Source organism: Ricinus communis, chromosome 8 (assembly GCF_019578655.1).
Source record: "Ricinus communis isolate WT05 ecotype wild-type chromosome 8, ASM1957865v1, whole genome shotgun sequence".
Taxonomy (NCBI): domain Eukaryota; kingdom Viridiplantae; phylum Streptophyta; class Magnoliopsida; order Malpighiales; family Euphorbiaceae; genus Ricinus; species Ricinus communis.
This window is the reverse complement of record NC_063263.1, coordinates 23805992-23827088: the sequence shown is the minus strand read 5'-3', so window position 1 is coordinate 23827088 and position 21097 is coordinate 23805992. Positions and strand designations below refer to the sequence as shown.

General features: G+C 31.8%; 1 protein-coding gene across 4 annotated transcripts; it reads left to right on the top strand.

Moving 5' to 3' along the window:
• The first annotated feature begins 383 nt into the window (after positions 1–383).
• On the top strand, positions 384–7208 carry LOC8281551 (fimbrin-1). 4 transcript variants are annotated; one of them, XM_015717288.3, is made up of 16 exons: positions 384–611; positions 937–988; positions 1148–1236; positions 1372–1542; positions 1637–1875; positions 1974–2145; positions 2232–2270; positions 2447–2515; positions 2609–2725; positions 3068–3279; positions 4165–4320; positions 4633–4832; positions 5702–5859; positions 5950–6046; positions 6221–6312; positions 6710–7208. In XM_015717288.3, the coding sequence occupies exons 3-16, from the start codon at positions 1150–1152 to the stop codon at positions 6980–6982; spliced, it is 2082 nt and encodes a 693-aa protein (XP_015572774.1). In that variant the 5' UTR covers positions 384–611; positions 937–988; positions 1148–1149; the 3' UTR covers positions 6983–7208. The 4 variants fall into 4 exon arrangements, with proteins under 4 accessions (XP_015572774.1, XP_048233908.1, XP_002515869.1 ...); XM_048377951.1 differs by having other exon boundaries at positions 943–1236; XM_002515823.4 differs by having other exon boundaries at positions 937–1236.
• The last annotated feature ends 13889 nt before the right edge of the window (positions 7209–21097 follow it).

The following is a 21097-nucleotide window of genomic DNA, read 5'->3' as shown; positions in this document are numbered from 1 at the left end:
TCAGTTAAATGTAGAAAATGTTTTACTTTTACTAATTATAATCAATTAATAGATAAGACTTTTTTACTACTTGATTATAATTTTGTTACTGTTTATATTATTTTTTTATTTTAGCATAAATCAATAGTTAAATAGCTTTATGCGTCATTCACAATTGTAATAAGTCCAACGTGTGAAAAGTGATCCCACATGGCAACGAAAATAGTTACAGAAAGAAACAAGAAAGAACAAAAAGTACGTGGCCACAAAATCCATGAGTTGGCAAACAGAGACAGCGAGTGCAAAACAATTTCCATACGCACGAGAGTAGCAAAACCAACATTCATATCGGTTCCAAGGCCAGTATGCTCTTGGCTGTCTTCTTTGTTAAAAAACCGTTCTCTTCTCTCTCTCTCTCTCTTCTCTCTCTCTCTCTGTGGCTTTGCTCTCCCACGAAGAAATATATCGATCCCTTCTGTCTCTTCGAAAATAATTTTAAAAAAATTCTGTTCCGTTTTTATCCTTTTATTTTCTCTCTTTAGATATGTATATGTTTTTGAAAGCGGCTGATAGGTTATGACGTGAATCTCTTGTTGTTGTTGTTGTTGTTCGTTTTTTGGAATTTTTCATAGGTATGCAATTTGGGTTCTCTTTGTTTTTATGTTTTATTTGTTAGGTTTTAGCTCATTTCTGCTATTCTATTGGAAAAAAAAACTAGAATACCAATATGTTATTTACATTTTTTGTTGTTTCTCTTGATATATTGGATTGAATGGGATGCTTCTTCTGATGGGTTCTCTTGTTTTCTTTGTTTCTTTCTTTGGTTTTGAATCATTTTTGGCATCATTGATGATGCGCCTATAATTTAAGTATCATTGGTCATAGTTTAATTGTTTGTTTGTTTACCTTCTGGGCCTTATCTTAATGACTTCTATTAATGGTTCTGTTCTTTGTCAGGGATAGATTTAATCGAGTTTGGTGATTCGTGCAAGCTAAACCACTTATAAGGGTAATTGAATTGTGGGTTGATGTTGTTTGTACATAAATAGGATCTGAAGCTTCAACCTTTGATTCTGGGAGAAATCTGGTTTCGAAAATTTGTCTATTTGTTCTATCTGAAAGATCTAGTTTGAGATTAGTTAGTTTTCTCTGCGTTGGCAATTCGCAGAGATGTCGAGTTATATAGGCGTTCATGTCTCTGATCAATGGCTTCAGAGTCAGTTCACACAGGTTGAACTTCGCAGCCTGAAATCAAAAGTGAGTTTTATTTTATACCTTTCATTGTTTTCTGCCTTGAATGATTCGGATTTTCTTTTTCCTAATTATGCTTTTATATTAGAATTAGAATTAGAACGTTACTCAGATGGCCTTCATTTTTTTGGTGGATGCTAGTATATATCATTGAAGAATCAAAGTGGTAAAGTGACTGGGGAAGATTTGCCGCCTTTGATGGTGAAATTAAAAGCTTTTAGTTCAATGTTTAATGAGGAGGAGATTAAAGGAATCTTGAGCGAGTCACTTTCTGACCTTACCAATGAAGTTGATTTTGAAGGCTTCCTCAAGGTTAGTCACTTGTTTCAGTTCATACGAAGTTTATTACCAGAAGTGGGGATTCCTATAGGTTGTGACATGCTAAATAATCTTATGGAATGGACAGGCATACCTCAATTTGCAAGGTCGAGTTACAGCAAAATCAGGGGAACCAAAGCATGCTTCCTCATTCCTCAAAGCCACAACAACCACCCTTCTTCACACAATTAATGTATCTGAGAAATCATCTTATGTTGCTCACGTAAACAGCTATCTTGGCGATGATCCATTTCTGAAGCAGTTTCTTCCTTTAGATCCATCCACAAATGATTTATTCAATCTCGTGAGAGATGGAGTACTTCTATGGTATTTAGGCTGCATTTGCTTCATTTTTCCTCTACTTGTTGTGCCAATGAAAACCAACAATCGCTGGAGGGATTGATTTTATCTTTTATATGATCCAGCAAGCTTATCAATGTTGCTGTGCCTGGCACAATAGATGAACGAGCTATTAACACAAAACGCATTCTTAATCCATGGGAGAGGAACGAAAATCATACACTTTGCCTTAATTCTGCTAAAGCTATTGGCTGCACTGTAGTTAACATTGGCACTCAGGATTTGGTGGAAGGAAGAGTAAGTTTTATATCATTGAGATTTTCATGTGGATGGGGGCTATGTTTTTTCTAGTTTTGAGAATTTTATTTCTTGTTTGTCTGCAGCCTCATTTGGTGCTTGGATTGATTTCTCAAATTATTAAGGTGAGTATTGAAACTTTCATGTGATGTCCATTTGCATAGAGTATACTTCCTGTTGATCAAATATGATGTTCTACCCAGAACAACCATATTGATTGACCTTTTCATAGAACTGAATGCTTTTTCATCTTTTATTTTTTTTTCTTTCTATATCAACTTATTGACTGCGGTAATGTCAGATTCAACTGTTAGCAGATCTTAGCCTTAAGAAGACACCTCAGCTTGTGGAACTAGTGGATGACAACAATGTAATGAGTTATTTTCATCAAAACTTTATAGTTAAGTTTTTAAAGTGCTTTGAACAAAATGGGTAACGGCTTAATCATGAATGTGTTGCTCAGGATGTTGAGGAGCTTATGGGATTGGCCCCTGAAAAGCTATTGTTGAAATGGATGAATTTCCATCTGAAGAAAGGAGGCTATGAGAAACCAGTTACAAATTTTTCATCTGATTTGAAGGTAATAGCTATTTTAATAAACCTAATAGCAATTAGAGAAAAGTTGTATTTTTGACATGTATGTTTCTCTTTTGTCGTTCTTGGGGCTTGAGTTTAAGGCTTGACTATGTTATGTCAAATTGTCACCAAATTTTATATTACGAGTATACCTTATATGTACTATGTGGGAGTTTGTAATATAAGATTTACTTAATTATTGTGATTCCCTATCCTTGCTCCCTTTAAAAAAGGATTTACTGTCACTGGTAGGTTCAGCAATGGAAGTGTACTACATAGAGTTGAGTCAGTTAACTAGTTGTACTTGAGATGCTTTTAATGATGTCCTTTGGTTATACATGTATAGGATGGAAAGGCTTATGCCTACCTGCTTAATGTTCTTGCACCAGAACACTGCAATCCGGCTACATTGGATGCCAAGGACTTCACTGAAAGGGCTAAGCTTGTACTTGATCATGCAGAGAGGATGGACTGCAAAAGATATTTGAAACCAGAAGATATAGTTGAAGGTTCACCAAATCTGAATCTTGCATTTGTGGCACAAATATTTCATCAAAGGTGAGAAATAAACAGTATTAGGAGAATTCTTATATTCTGTTGCAAGTTCTGCTGAAGGTCCATTCCCTCTTCCTTTAATTTGGAAGTTAAAATTTGCTGTATTTATTTATTAAGATCAAGTATGTTTATACTATGCACAAGTTACTGGATTATGCTATTGGGTTCCTTAAACTGCATGCTGCCAATATCAGTTAGAATCATTTGCTTCCAGACGCCAATCCTATAATTCTTGCGATTGTTATTTTCTTATAAGAGTAAGGTTCTGGGGATAGCACAACATCAGAGAGTAATTCTGTTATCAGTGTCTCTCAGCCAAATCAGTTCTCCACGCTCTTATAATTGGATAAGCAAAAAAAGCGCTTTAATATCCTCTATTTCTTGTATCTTAAGATATGATACAGTTGACAGGGTAAACTGAAAATTAAAAGAAACAAATAAAAGTCCATTATGAGAGGGATAGGGATATGCACAAGAAATTTTTAGAAAGTGGACTTCATTACCTGCTTTTTGATAGCCGACCTACATGTTCATTTTTTGAATAATTCAGTTTAGCTCTGCCATAAATATATATGATTTAACAAAGAAGACTGAGCATTAATTGTTATCAGTTTCTTGAATTGATCACCTGAATCAACTTTATTTGGCTGGGCTTGTTTTCCTTTATCAGAATGTGCTAACAAGGCATCCTGCTAATCTTCTTTCTTTTGGACTTTTTTTTTTTTTAAAAAGGAAATTAATTACTCCCTTGTTGAACATGTCAACTTTGGTGCCTTAGGTTTGGCCCTAGTCATACCATTTTTTCCCACCCAACCATCCCCCCCACCCCACCTCAAATCTACCCATATTTTGTGTAGTTATGCAACTGAGAGCAAAAGATTCTTGCAGGAATGGTCTTTCTACAGACAACAAAAAGATATCCTTTGCAGAGAGAATGACAGATGATGTGCAGACATCCAGAGAAGAAAGATGCTTTCGACTGTGGATCAACAGTCTTGGAATTGCTACATATGTCAATAACGTGTTTGAAGATGTTAGAAATGGGTCAGTGTTCTTTGTCTAAGCAACTGAAGGTTAAGTCTAGCAAATTTATTGAATTCATTACAATGTTGGTGTATCAGTTGAAAATTGAAAATAGAATTATTGATGAAGTTCAAGCTAATTGGTTACTATTTCTCCTTTGCAAATCATTTGTGGAGCTTTCTCACATATGGTTTCTGTTTTCTGTTTGGTCATGCTGCTGCCCTATATGTTCTTATGATGATGGATAATCTAGCAGGGTACTGGACTTAATTTTTAGTCTAGTATTGCAAGTATTAAAATCAGAAACTTGACTGTCAATGATCATGCATTCAGATGGATACTTTTAGAAGTGCTTGACAAGGTTTCCCCCGGATCAGTTAACTGGAAGCATGCATCAAAGCCTCCAATCAAGATGCCGTTTAGAAAAGTAGAGAACTGCAATCAAGTTGTAAAGATTGGGAGACAATTGAGATTTTCACTTGTCAATGTCGGTGGAAATGATATTGTACAAGGAAATAAGAAGCTCATTCTTGGTAAGCCAGTGCATTTGTCTTCAACATCATCCTTTATTTGGTCTGATTTTTCATTTTGCAGCAATATCTTCTTTAAATTTGTTACCTCTTAGTTGAAGCAGAAACTTCATAGTTATGAAATTGAATCATGTGATGCTTGATAAGCACAATTATATCTTGCCATTTCATATTTTTCATTGCGCTCTTTTGTTCTCATTTTTGTATGTTCTCATGCATAACTTGATGGACTTTGCAAGGAACTTTTGCTTTTGAAATTTCTTTATTGATGCTTTATAATCTCTGGACTTGTGGGGATGATTTTTAAAACATATTCAATAGATGGAACTTTTTGATTGGTCTATAGCCTGATCTTTATTATCTCACTGTTAACAGGGAATTGTCTGTGTGTATTATTATTTTGGCACGGCGAAATTCTATTGTGGGTGTGAATAGTATTATGGATAGACTTCTTCTATTTATGTTATTGTTGTTTATGCTTGGTTATATATCCAGGAAATCTTGTGTTTCTTGTTAAAAGCGTAGAGAAAAATTTAGAAGCACCAGCTACATTAGAAATATGGTTAGCAAAACTTTCATTTTTTTTAGAATACCATAACCTTTTAGTATCTCCCTTATGAAAATTCATTGGCCAACAAATTGAATGGAACAGAAATTCAGAAGTTAGAAAGGAAAGAACTTAACCTCTATGGCATTGTTAGGCATAAATTTCATTCCAAGTATCTAGCATATTCTTTGTCCTTTCCTTACTGTATAGCTCTTGCGTCCATGCAAAATCTTTTTCCTTCTCTTCTCATTTTTTTCTTCTCCTCAACTAAAATAGCCTTTTACCAATTCTTCAAATTGGCTTAAACTGATGATATCTGTTTCAGCTTTCTTATGGCAGCTGATGAGATATAATATGCTTCAACTCCTGAATAACTTGAGAGCTCACTCTCAAGGGAAAGAAGTAACTGATGCAGATATTTTAAAGTGGGCAAACAAGAAGGTTAAAAATACAGGCAGAACTTCTCAAATTGAGAATTTCAGGGTTAGCAAAATTTGGCATTTGATTTTATCTTGAACCATTGCATCCCAAATCTGCAGATACTTAGCATTGCTGCTTGGTGAAAATTTTCAGGATAAGAGTCTATCGACAGGGATATTCTTCCTTGAGCTTCTTAGTGCGGTGGAACCTAGGGTAGTCAATTGGAACCTTGTTACCAAGGGTGAAACTGGTATGTGAGTTTGCTAATTGTTATGTTTAACCAGATAAATGACTATATAGTTGTGCTTATTTGGAGAGGAATGAATGTTTTTGTTGCATATTTATTTTAATTTACGTTCTATAGATTGTGTTGAAAACTACCGATGTTGGATTTTTTTCTCATTCTTTTCTTCCTAAAATCTAGATGAGGAAAAGAGACTGAATGCTACATACATAATCAGTGTGGCTAGGAAACTTGGCTGTTCCATTTTCTTGTTGCCCGAGGATATCATGGAGGTATGATTGCTGCTGTAACAGGTTCATAAATTTGTTGCAATTTAAATTTGAGAGCTCTTAAATTACAGGTTGCCATGCTCTGTTTGTGACTTTGGCAATCATAAAGTGACTGAAGAATGTATCACTAGGTTTTTTGAGGAATTAGCTGAACAATTAGCAAACAGTACCAAGCTCACAGTCGCAATTTCTTTCCAGCCTACAATTTCTAATATGCTTTTGGAGAGAGAGAGAGAGAGAGAGAAAGAGAGCAATTTCTTAATCATTAGAAGTCCTATTTTCTAGTATGTTATAGATATTCTGACATAAGAGGTGCAATATCAATGTAGTTCTTTGTTTAAATTGATAATACTTTTTTTTTTCCTTGCACTTGACTGTTGTTATTGTGATGTGGTGACAGGTTAACCAAAAGATGATTCTCACTTTAGCAGCTAGCATAATGTACTGGAGCCTGCAAAAGGCAATGGAAGAGGGAGAGTCATCTCCATCCCCTGCTAATGGGAGTGCATGCACCATTACCCCCGATGCATCCCCGGCACCCTCCTCTATTAGCGGTGAAGATGAGACCTCCTCCGTTGGGGGCGAAGTATCACAGTTAAACATTGATGATGCTGCCTCTGATACTACCGTCTCCTCACATATCGAGAATGAGGAAGCTCCTGCTCGAGAATGAACTGTGAGGTGTGAGGTCTTGCTCCTACAAGATAACATTCGGTGGAACTAGAAGGTGAATATACATACATGTGTAGTTAGGTGGCTCGAGTCTACTTATCTCCTTTCGAAGTGGAAATGAATGTATAAACATGAATGTAAAAGCAAGAGGAAGGAAAAAGTAGAATTTTTGTGAACTTCATTTTTGGAAAAGAAATAAAATTTTCGTCTTTTTTGTTGACTTCAAATGCTCTTCTCCCTTCTTATTCACAAGTAGGTTATACTGGTAGATGCACTCTGTTGACAGAACAACATTCTTATACTGATTGGAGTTGATCATGATAATGATAGATTCCCATGTAGCTTTCATCGACTCTGGCTTTTTGTAGTCAGTATGATATGGATAATCACGGGTTCTTTCTTAGGCGATGTTACTATTAAACGATACTAATGAGTGAGTGTTGATGACAAGGTTATCAATACTGTTTCAACGGGTGTTTCAGATTTATTTACTGGAACCCAGTACATTTTGATACCAGTATCGGTTTAGTTTATATATTATTTTTCGTTTTAGATTTTTTAGATAAATATAAGAAAAAATAATATTACGAGTATCGTTTTGGTTTATAGATTATTTTCATAAATATAAAAAGAAATGTTATGTGATTTAGCATGACATTTTTTTAACATTTTTAAATATGTATTTTCTAAATTAAAAAAATTTAAGTTTTGATTAGCAGAAATTTAATTATTTTACTTCGATGAATTATTATTGTTAAATTTTTATATTTTAATAATTTGTATTTAAAATTTAATAATTTTTAATATTGATTGCATTCTTTATTTTATTTATAATTTATATATAAATTCTTCTTAAATTAATAAATATTTATTTATTGATAAACTAATCTATGCACTGAATTTTAGAATCTGATATTGAGAAATTTTTCCGATAATAAAAAATTAGTTTTTGTCAAATCTCATGGAGACTAAGATGATCAAAGTGTCAGAAGAGAAAAATCGAAGTCAACTTGCGCAATGTTGTGCGGCTTTGGGAGCACAACCACACAAAACGTGTGGTGCAATGTCGTTTGTGGTTATAGCACAAAGTTGTTCGGCTTTGTGCAATGTCGCGCAACATTGCATGCGGTGCTAAATGGCTATATAATTTTTCCCAAAAATACATTTTCTAGTCTTGTGATAATTATAGATAGTTATCCTTTTGAATGATTCCTCTTATTATTCTATTTTTTGATTAATTATGATAGAATAATAATATTTCAAACTTAATACTTGCAAGTGTACGAATCAAATGATAATATATAAAAATTTATTATGAGATCAATCTCATAAAAAATTGTAGAATATATACTATAAAGACCAATTATCACACAAAAAATATTAAAAATAAATATAAACACTCTAAGTCAATATTTTGATAATAGTTTTAAGATTTATAAAAAACTTAAATAAACTAAAAAAACTAATGAAATGTTTAATGTAAATTATATGATAAAATATCATTTAGTCTAGCTTATACCTAGTAATTTTTTTTTTTAAAGTCTAAATCTAATAAATGATATGGTAATGTACTTTTTTCCTAAGTTACTTAAGCCAATGATGTAATCTAAGTTTCTTATACCCACATAGATTAAAGTAAATATGTTGTTTCTAATACTTTTAACCTAAAAAATTTCATAACAAATATTACTATTAAATTAATATGATGGTCAATTCACAATAATAGATGAAACTAATTCAGGTATGAAGGTAAAAAAATCATTCGTTAAACTCATAATATATATAAAGTTCATACATCAGTAAAAAGTTAAACTAAACACTTATGAGAATTAGCCTGATATATTTAATCCAATGGTCATTATAATTAAATAGAAAGACATAAAAAAAAATATAAAACAGGAAACTAAAACTCCCTCAAAATTCAAAAGTTCTTCAAGATATTAAGATGATTGGTCCCCACTCTCAACGTTTTGAAAAGTTTCTTTGATCTTTGAAAGAATAATGCAAAACTAACTAAGTGTATGTAGAAGATGAACTGTAGAGAATTTGCAGAGAGAAGAGGCTCCTCCTGTTTAACTGATCTCCATTACTTATAGAGATTAATTTTTCAGAATCATTCTCTAAGCACAATACTACTGTAGTTATCCTCTTAACTATCCTGAACAAAATAAACAACTTAAAAGTAATTATCATTAAATACATAATAGCTAATTAATATCCTCTTGTGGGCCTTTATATATTCGGTTAAGCTTGCAATATTGGTAGTCCACGTGTTTTTATTTCGAGCCTTTCGCAATAACAGTTCAATTAAAACCCCTTTTTTTTTTTTGTATATTTGGCTCGTATTCTCCTTCTTTAGCCAATGTCAAATAGAGATAATATGTACATACTTCCACATATTATATATAAATAAATTACTAAAATATCTTAATTATATATACATAATATAAACCTATCAAATAATTTTTTCAAAATTAAGTTTTATATTTATCATTAATTTAGATTAATAATTATCAATAAGTCCTCTAGAGTTTTTATACTCTATAAAGGCAAATCACAGAAAATGGTTAATGAAAAAAATATAATGTATCTACTGAGTATTAAAGCAATATTAAAATTTGGTTTTTAAATACACTTTGAAAGACTGAAATCCAATTTCCGAATCTAGCAATCTTGAGATTATGGACTTACATTGGACGGTGAAAACTTAAGAATTTAAGACATGTTATTTCGTATATGTTTTAATTTCTATTTCTTTGTTATCGTTCTGTTTATTGAGGATTTACATTTAATATGGATTGATTACACACGTGTTTCTTTTCTTCACTTCTTTAAGCCTTTGTTTCCTTTCTTATTGTTAATTTATTTCCTTTGTATAAATTATTAATTAATTAATTAATTTGTCATTTGGTGTTTATTTGGAGAGTAAAAACTGGAATATGATGAACAATTGACCAGTTGTGCGAAAAGCCGCCCAACCACTACATAGTCGTTCGATTATGTGTAATATCGCACGACATCGCATACTGCCAAGCAGCATTGCAGTTCCATTTTGTTGTTCCATCTCTATATTTTTGTATTTCTAATTCATTTTCTTTTGTACCTTCTTAATTTTGTTGGGATTGTATTTGTGTTATTTATTTTTTATTTCTGTACGTTTTAATAGACTTTCTTTTTCTTACTTTGATTATTTAATTAAAATAAATACACATAGATACTAGGTAACACTAACTACTATTTTTGCATGAATTTAGTAGGTTTTATTAAGAAAGGATGGTAAAAATAAAAATGAATAAAAATAAAGTAGATCTAGAATATTTTATGCCTAGTATGATTGTTTTCTTATATCATAAATGGATCTTATTATACAATATTGTCTTTATAGAGAATAAATTATTAAATAATAAAATTAAATATTAAAATATATAACTAAAGAAGTTAGTTTTTAAAGAAGTTAGTTTTTAAATGCATCAGGTCTCTAAATGTGGTAATTGATTTCTTTAAGAAATTCTAGTTGCCACAAAAGTGTCTTGGTTATTACTAAGGTGGCCGACTCCATTCTCCATCTCAAATTTTGTGATTGATTAGTGTATTCTCTCAAGGTTGAAAAGTCTTACAATGTCGTGGTCGCTAAAAGCACTTGGGTGTGTGATGTGAATTTTTCTATGATTTTCTAGTCAGTGATCTTGAGACACACGTCGATGGATATAAATTCTATTTTTGATTAATTAGATACCTACGCACGGTGTCGATGGCAATTTTAAGCATGCACTCAAGTGTTTTTAGTGACTACGACAATACAAGACTTTTTTAATCTAATAGGAAACATGCTAACAATCACAGAAACTAACATAGAGAAGAGAGTCACCATTTGTGTAATCACCATGACATTTCTTCTAAATTTGTTGCATAACTAGATTTATTAAGAAAGCATTGCCACATCTAAAGATGGATCCAGAAACCAACTTCCTTAATTGTGTATTCTTACTGTTAATTTTACTAATTAATAGACAAATATTTCTACATATAAGTACTACAACATAGCATGGGTTTGTCTAGTTCTAGTATAATTTTATTAAGTCTGGCCCAATCCTTACTTGTTATTTATCCTATTTGACTATTCATATTTCATACAAAAAAACCGCTTAGTCTAGCCCAATTTAACTTATTAAATCCAACTAGCCTTTGATTCTAAATGGACTTCTTCTTGTATGCTAAAAGTTTGTTTTAATTTTCTAAGTCTAAATAGATTAGATTACTATTAAACATGGCAAACCCATCTAAGATTTAGTTAGATTTTATAATTAGGGTTAATTTACCAAATTCCTAAGTCTATGCGAGTTCTTTTAATTAACAATCACTATCAATCATATATTTATCACTACTTTATACATTATATAATTACAAAACCAGAAAGCAAAAAAGGTAGGAAAATAACAAAATTATATTCTCCATACTTAAAATAAATACAAAAGCTAAAAAAGGACAAAAGGGGCAAGACCCATTAGAAACTGCAGAAATGGGCGAGTGAGGAACGAACAATTGATCGACTCCTTCGGATAATGAGTCGATCCTTATCTCAGATTTTCAGCAAAAAAATCCCACTCTGAAACCCCCTATCATCGATTTAAACATGTAAAAAAGACAAGAATTAATTAGCATGTGATTAAAATTGATAAAATAGACAATCATATAGGGTCCAAATATGAGAAAACAGATATTTCAGGCAGAAATTACTATAGTCTAGACAAAATCAAGTACAAATGTGAAATCTATTGAATTATCATACTTAGATAAATTAATATTCATAAATAAACAAGAATAAAAAGAATCTAATAGGCCCTAAGTATGCTGGCTATTAATTAAAGATTTATGAGATAGTAAAAAAAGAAAACTTTCCTAAAAGAAGCATATCTAATTAAGAACAACATATTTAATTTTTCTAATTTTAAATATGAAAGATCATTTGACCAATCAACTTAGCATACCAATCTAATAATTAACATGAAAGATATCAGATTCAAGACTCTAATAGACAGATTTATTCTAAGCAAGGTTCATATAATCATGGTAAAGAAACATCAGATCTAAGTCTAGTAATCAAAATTGAAGGAATAGATCATAAACATGCCACTAAAAATAAAAGGAAAAACATAAAGAAAAAAGGAAGAGATAATAAGATGATCTAAGTTTTGGAAACTCTCAGATTATCATTATATTGTGTAGATCCTTGAGTATCAGGAGTAGAGGAGAAAGTCGATCCAAAAACCGAGTAGGAGTCCAGAGTGTTTAGGGTAATATTTGTTAATTTTCAAAATCTTAATATGTTTGCCAAAAATTTACTGATTGTCCTCTTCTAAGATTTGCCAACCCTTTAGCCTAGAGTTTCCTTTTGTATTTATAAAGAAGGTGGTAGAAACCCTAGTGACCAAGATAAACACTCCCATAATTAGCGATAATTTTCAATAATTAAAGATAATTAAAGGGTGTTAATACCCGTTTTCCGCATCTAGATATTGAAAAAATTACGAAAAGTCTGATAATGAAAGTTATTGCTTTTCTTGATTCTCAAGAGATTGAGGATGATCAAATTCCAATTTTGGTTGTGAATAATTGAACTAAAAAAATATTTTCTGAAATCAATTTAAACTAAATTGACAGAAAAACTAAGTTTGATGGGTAAAATTATAAATTATGAAAATTCAGGGACTAAATTATAAAAATTCAAAAATTTGCAAGCGTAAAGCCAATCAGCTCTGTGTATATAGCCAATCAGCTGTACATAGAGCCGATTGGCCAAAAAATCAGACTTTTTGCCTCATTTGTTAATGTCTTTCGATTTTAAATGTCAGTAATTACTCAAATAAACTTTCTAAAAGAATTTTATTAATAATTATCTAGATTTTAATTATTTTTTATAATTTAATAGATATTTATTGATAATTATCTTACTTACCTTAAAAAACACTTTATTTATTGATTAAAACGATTTTGATAAATCCTTTTTAATTATTGATAATTCTAAAGAATTATTAATAAAATAAAGGGATGATTATCCAAGTCTCTAAGGTTTTCTCCATCCTTTCCTATAAATAAAAGAGGACACCCTAGGCGTGGGCGGCGGTTTCGGACGCGCACCCAAGTGTCTTTAACGATTACGGTACTATAAAGCTTTTCAACCTAATCGGAAACACGCTAACTAGTTACTAAGACTAGCGTAGAGATGAGATTCGCCATCCGGGTAATCACCGGGGCACTTTTACTAATAAGTGTTGTTTTTCAAATTCCATAAGCAAGCTTACGCCATAAAATCTAGAGATGGATCTGAAGGCCAACTTCCTTATTTGTGTATGTTAGTCTTTAATTTTATTGTTTAACGGGTTATTCCCATAAATGCAGCAGTTTATATACAAGCATACTATATAGCACATAAAGTCCTCTAAAGTCTAGCTTATTTTTATTAAACCCAGCCCACATTTAAGTTGTTAATCTAGCTTACTAATCAATTATATACAAGGCCTACCTAGTCTAGCCCAATTATCAATTATGCTCTTAAATTTCAGCCTTTAAGCCTAATGGACTACTTTTAAGAAAATAGTTCTTCTGCTTAGAAATGAAATTTATGATAAGGCCTAATTCAGTCATTCTATTCAAAGTGGGTTGATTAATTAACTTTAAATATGGCAAAGCCTACCTAAGTCTAACTAATTTTACTTCTAGACTTAATTACCATCTTATTAACCCTATGGGCTACAGGTTTCATGCCAAAGTCCAAATTAAAAGCCCTAAATCTAGGTGATCAGTTTTACCAATGAATTAGATACTTTTCATCACAAGTTACAAAAATAAAGCAAAATAAAAGAAAACAGGAAAATTACTCAGTTATTATAATCCTTTTACAACTAAAATAACTAAAAAACAACTAAAAATAGGCTAAAATTGGCGAAAATCCTTGAAATCATCAAAATAAAGCGACTGGTAGACAAACAATCAATCGGCTATGTCGCAGAGCCGATCGACTATGCATAAAATCGATCGGTTGTGCATAAAGCCGATCGACTCTAGGGTTTTTCTAGGCCGAATTTGCAATCTTTTGGCACTCCAGCTCCAGAATACTCAAAATCCATGCTAGAGGACACGTAGAAGCATTAAAATACGTATGAAATATACATAATTAAACTTATTTTAAAAAAAATTCATGAAGAAAGAAAACTTATAGTGGGTAAAGATGTCAATTTCCTAAAACATGCATTTTTAACAAATAATGCCTAACCTAAATCTAATCATTCAAATACAATAATCATCAATAAAGAAAAGTAAATATAATATGTTAACATAGATTATCATATTCCAAACCCTAGAACACAAAAGTTATTAGATTCAAAATCCAAGAACATAAAAGTTATCATATTCAAAATCCAGGAAACATGCATATTATAAAAACATACAAGTCATGCTAAAACCTAATTCTAACACATATAACATTAAAAAAATAATAATCATGGAAAGAAACTAAAACCCTAGCATGTTTCTAATAACATAAAGATCAACAAAGTAATAAATAAATTAGGAAAGAAGAGAAGAATGGTGATATGGATACTTTAAAACCCTCATATTGTCATCGTATTAGGCAGATCCTTGAGTCTCAAGAGTAGAGCAGGAAGTTAATTTAAAGATGGAGTAGGGGTTTAGAGTGTTTAGTGGGTTTTGTGTTTGATTTTTGAAAATTACAATGCGTATGCCAAAAATCTTACCAATCATTATGTACTCAGTTGCCAACCCTCTAAGCCTAGGGTTTTCTTTTCTATTTATAGGAAAAAGATAGGGAAACCTTAGAGACTTAGATTTACTCTCCATTTAATTATCGATATTTCCAAGAATTAAAGATAAAAATAGCTTTATCAAAATCTTTCCCTAATTAATAAATACTGGTTTTTTAATAACTTGGGATAGTACTGATAAATACCCATTTAATCATAAGAATAATAAGAAATTAGATAATTATTGACAAGATCTCTTCTAGAAAGTCAATTTTGATGGTTGTGGGTGTTTAAAATTCGATTTTGAGTCCATCGGCACTGCATAGAGCTGATCGGTCTGTGTACATTTGATCGGCTGTACATAGAGCCGATTGGCTCTAAATGTTGGTAGACTTATAAAAATTTACAATTTAGCCCCCAAACTTAGCCATTTGACTGATTTTGACCTTAAATTTTTTTTTATCAATTTAGCCTAATTTGATTTTCAAACACAATATTTAGTTCAATTAATTATAACTCTAACTGGAATTTTGACTTCTCCAACTCCATGAGAGTGGGGAAAAATAACAACTTTCATCATCGAGTTTTCCGTAATTCTCTCGATATCTAAATTTGGAAAATGGGTGGTGACACTAGGCTAGAGGAGGCAACAATCAATAGAGAGAGTGATAGTTTACTTTCTGAGGCAATACACTTAAAAACAAACACAAAACCCTAAACACTCTAGATTCCTACCCGATTTTTGATTCAACCTCCTCCGTATGACTTAAGACTCGAGGATCAGCAGAATGTAGTGAGAACCTAAGGGTTTTCAAATGCAGCATCATCAACATCTTCTCTATTTTTATGATTTTTTTTGCTACTTGATAATGCTATTTACATAGCTATAATCTAAGGCAGTGAACCTATCGATGTAGACTAGCACAAATGGTGAGTATCAAGGTCATATTCTCGGGAAAGGATGAACCTAGACCTACTGCAGCGTCTTATGTTATCTAGCCTAAAGAAATCAATGAAGTGTTATCCTATGATTAATTATGAACAAACAAGTAATTAAATGTCAAATTATCTTAAAGGATCTAGGAAAACTCTCGAAGGAAAAGCCATCCAATGATGGTTTAGCAAACTCGTACATCATTTTGTTTGCATCTGCTGCGGCATTTCCATTGTGATTCTCCATCCCTTCTGCTCTATCTACAGGTACCTCAACCTTAATCTCCTCCTCTTCTAATTGCAAACGCTTCCTTAAGAGTCTGAGGGATCGTTCTGGATCAGACAGAAGCTCTATAAGATCAGAGTTTGAGCTCCTTGTCATAAACTACCTACAAGTGGAATGTAGCGACCAAAGAACAACAATAGTTAAAACAATATAAACACATCCAAAATCATAAAATCTCTTTTGCCATTTCACTTTTTATCATTAGTGCAAACCCTCCTTGCTTAAAGAAGAAGACCATTAAATCATCCTTGCCCTTCGGTCTTCACTTTCCCTCCAAGAACCACATTTGTAGTAGATATGGTAGAGGGCTCGATTTAACTTCATAGGCTACTTCGGATTACTTTGAATCAGTTCTTGAGGCAACCGTGTGTTACAGTATAATTATTGTTTATCAAAGTGGTCATTTTTACAGGGAATTCATGTAGGAGAATATGGTATTTGGGTTTGACCCAATTTTAGCTAAATTTAATGCAAATAATATAGAATACTCTGTCATGACTTTTCCTTTAGGTGGGTTTGTTGGTTTCTTAATAATGATTGTAAGAGTGATATTCCACTAAATGAAAAGAATCTACTCAAAAAATGAACTTGGATTACTTGCACACCTTGGATTATTTGCAACTATAATGGATAAAAGAAAAAGAAATTGAAGGAATTACTCCATTACCAACACCAACAACCACCTCTATTACCACGTGTATTTATTATGTATGTTGAGCTGTCACTAGTTGGTTAGCTTAGTCAACACTTAGTTACTTTATGTTCCTCTTGATTTCTCTTTTCTCTCTATGTATTAGAGATTTTACGATGTAGTTGGTTCAATAATAATACCAGTTACATTTTAATCAAATGAGTTGCATTTTAATTGGTTCGAAAATGAGTTGATTCTGGAAATCATCAGAGAAAATGAGTTTTATTTGAATCAAATATTTTCTTGAGGTTATTTCTTTTAAAACATTAATGAAGTTTTTTGAGACATTTTCAAAAACCTCAAGATTTTGAAAATCATTTTCTTCTTCAGAATCAGAATCACTATTTTGTTTAAGAATCAAGCTTTGGAGCAAAATGGGAATCATTTTGTTGTTTTTCTTTCAAATCTTTGAGTTCTGTTTTAATGGTTTTGATTTCTTTTTGAAGTTCTTGGATAGTAGGGAGAGGGTTCTTTAACTTTTTCTCTTTTTCCAAGATCATAGTAAGATCACAGGTGTACTTACTAGAAGAAGGGACGAGAGTTTCAGTTTTTAGAATTTCTTTCAAAACTTGTTTTTGGATTTGAGGGTCATTAATATGCTTGATGGCTTCAAGAAGAGCTTCTTGTTGCCTAGTGAGCATATTAATATTCTTTGAAATATCATTAGATTCTGATTCAGAATAATCGGATGATGTTTTAATTTCATCAATTTGAAATTCTTCCTCATTATTCGAAAATTCTAATTCGAAGGAATCAACAAGAAGAGCTGAAATTTTGCTCAAAATTTCTTCTTCTATTTGGAGCTCATGAAGTTTTTTAGAAAACTTGCAATACTTTGAAGTGTGACCTTTTTTTCTACATTTGTAGCAAGTAATTTTGCTAAAATCTTTTTTGAAATTTTGTTTTAAAAATTTAGAAGATGATGGCCTTTTGTAGCAAACTCGTACATCGTTCTGTTTGCATCCGCTGCAGCATTTCCATTGTGATTCTCCATCCCTTCTGCTCTATCTACAAGTACCTCAACCTCAATCTCCTCCTCTTCTAATTGCAAACGCTTCCTTAAGAGTCTGAGAGATCGTTCTGGATCATATAGAAGCTTTATAAGATCAGAGTTTGAGCTCCTGGTCATAAATTACCTACAAGTAGAATGTAGCAACCAAAGAACAACAATAGTTAAAATAATGAAAGAATAAAATAAAGCAAAATAAAGACAAAAAAGTAAATATGGCTAAATTAACAAAAGCACAAGTTCGTTTTAGTTCACACAAAAAGGAACTTCCCTAGCAACGACGCCAAAAACTTGATAATGCTATTTACGTAGCTACAATCTAAGGCAGTGAACCTATCGATGCAGACTAGCACAAATGGTGAGTATCAAGGTCGTATTCTCGAGAAAGGGTGAACCTAGACCTATTGTAGCATCTTACGTTATCTAACCTAAAAAAATCAATAAAGTGTTATTCTATGATTAATTATGAAACAAACAAGTAATTAAATGTCAAATTATCTGAAAGGATTTAGGAAAACTCTCGAAGGAAAAGCAAACCCTAGGGGACCTAAGTTAATTGGATTTTTGTAAAGATAGAGATTAAATTGATTATCAATTGCAATTACCCGTGGATGAAGTTTTAACTGAATTCAGTCTCCCTCTCGAGATAACCGAATTCCTAAACTTAATAACCTAAAGCTGGAATCTTTTCCTAACGATCGATTATTCGATTAGCATTAAGGTCTAACCCGCTTCTATTAAGCTTTGTTAAGTCTTAATCCGGCTAGTCAAATACCCTTATGTCTAAGTGATTATTAATCAATTCTTACTATTCAGTTTTTCGATTACTAAACGAATCTCTCAATTACATAAAGCAATCTAAATTCCACCATTCATAATGTCTCATGAATAAAGTGACTTCTCATTAATAATAAAAGCAAGAAGAATCAAGAATTGACAATCAAAATCTCATAACATTAAGATCAATCCACAAACATAGGAACCCCAATTGGGTTCAACAATTTAGCTACTGATACTAATAAGCATCACAAAATAAGGAATAAAATCAGAAAAGTAAATTAAAGGCATGTACACCCTTCTCTTTCAAGTTGGATGAGAAACCCTAATTTTCCAATTCAAAATATCAAACCCTAATTTGCTTCTTGAATACTCCCAAATCTTGTCTTGATCTTCAAATCGATGTTGAAACAAGTGTAATCCTTCATTCAATTGATGAAATTGATCTCCCAAAGTCGACAATTGAGGTCTAGAAACAAATGAATTAAGTTTGTATAATGGAAATCAAGTTAGAAAATCAAACCCCCATTCACCAAATCATTTTTGCCTATATAGTCCCTTCAAGCCTGTGGTCAAGTCAAGACGCAAGTGAGTCCAGCCGTGCTCAACCTCAGAAATGCTAGTCCTTGCTCAATTTGATTGATTATGGTCCGTAATTGCATGTATTTTCCTCGATTACTGACAATGTCCTTTGATAATGACCTGAAACGTGAAAGGAACCAAAAGACAGGTGATTCTAGCATAAAACGAGATAATTATGCACAAGAATGTAAACAATTGGGCATGTAAATATGTGTAATATGATGCCTATCACTATTGGAGACATATTAGGGTTTATATGATTAATGTTTATTTTCTAAGTGTTATATGTTTAGAATTAGGTTTTGCATGATTATGCAATGTTTATGATTCCTGGGTTTTGAAACAGATAATATGTTTTCTTTAAGGTTTTGAATTTAATAATCATAGAAATTGATGAATATGTTGAATTTGCCTCCTTATCAATGATAATCACGTGTTTGATGCAAAGTATATGTAAATAGAATCCACCATGATAAAGGATGTGCATGCATTATAATTTTAGTTTTTACCAATTCAATCTTTCTTTATAATAAAAATAGGTTATTGACATGTTTTTGCATGTGTAGCAATCATCTTTTCCATTTTATGCATGTAAATCGAGTTTTCGGGCAGTGGAACATCAAATTAAAGCAAATCGAGCTAGTTAGAAACCCTAAAGCCAATCAGCTATTCATTTAATTTGTCCCCCCTTTTTGTGCTCATTTCGAGATTTCTATTTTCTTTATTTTTTGCTTATTTACTGATTATTTTCAACTTAATTAGTTGTAGGAAGATTGTAATAGTTAGTTTGATTGCTTTCCTTTACTTTTGCTATGTTTTTCTTAATCAAAGACTTTTTTATGTAATTGTAAATTAGAAGATGAGCATTTAGACTTAAGGCTTAGAATTGAATCTTTGCATGCAAAGTGTAGTCTACTAGGTCTAAGGAATGGTAAATTGGGCATTAACCTATGAAATCTATTTAGATTTAGGAGGACTTTATTAGGTTTAACTAATGAATTAACACACTTAGATTAAAAAATTGAATTAGGCCTTGACATGTAAAATGTAGTCCAATTAGAATAAAGGCTTGGTAATCAAGAACATAATTTGTAATTGACCTAAACTAGACAAGCCTCTTGAGCATAATTGAGTAGTAAATATAGGCTAACAATATAATTGAGAATTGGGCTTAACTAAAATAGACTAGACTTAGGTGGATCTCAAATATTATAGTGCTTGATGTGTAAATTTATAACACTGTATTTATAAAGAATAACTCGTTAAACAATAAAATTAAAAGTAAGGATACACAAACAAGGAAGTTAACTTTCGAATCCATTTTTAAATGTGGCAAAGCTTCCTTATGGAATCTACTATGCCACTTAATTAGTAAAAGCATCCCGGAGAATTACATGGGTGGTGATTCCCTTTCTCCACGCTAGCCTTTGTGACTAGTTAGCATGTTCTCAATTAAGTTGAAAAGCCTTGCAGTGCCATAGTCACTAGAGACACTTGGTTGTGCGCCAAAAACCGATGCCTGCAAAGGGTTTTATCGACAAATTTCTAACGATAAGTATAGACTTCTAAAATAATTTAGAAAAATTATTGATAAATATCCATTTAATAAAAAAATAAAAAATTATTGATAAAATCCCTTCTAAAGTCTATTTTAACGATTATGGGTGTTTAAAACTAGAAAACACTAAAAATAATTACAAAAATCGAATTTTAAGCTAACCTAAATTGTGCAGATGCTAATTAGCTGTATGTAAAGCCATTAGCTCCGAAGATTGGCAGACTCGCAAAAATTTCCAATTTAGTCCTTGCAATTGGCATTTGACTGATTTTGACCTAAATATGACTCTTTCGATCAATTTAGTCCAATTTAAATGTTTCTAATTTTCAAAACTAAGAGTTTGGCTGATCACTTGTAACCTTAATCGAGACCTTGAATTTTCTCAGCTTCATGAGACTCGGGAGGAACAACAATTTTTATCATTGGGTTTTTTGCAATTCTCTTGATATATAGATTCGAAAATTGGGTGCTTACAATTTACCTCAGATTTATCGAGATTTATAAACATGTTCATGGTTAA

Coding starts and splice junctions, on each gene's coding strand:
- LOC8281551 (XM_048377951.1), top strand. CDS start 1,150: ATGTCGAGTTATATAGGCGTTCATGTCTCTGATCAATGGCTTCAGAGT. Junction 2,146..2,231: donor AGGATTTGGTGGAAGGAAGA/GTAAGTTTTATA, acceptor GTTTGTCTGCAG/CCTCATTTGGTGCTTGGATT. Junction 2,726..3,067: donor ATTTTTCATCTGATTTGAAG/GTAATAGCTATT, acceptor ATACATGTATAG/GATGGAAAGGCTTATGCCTA.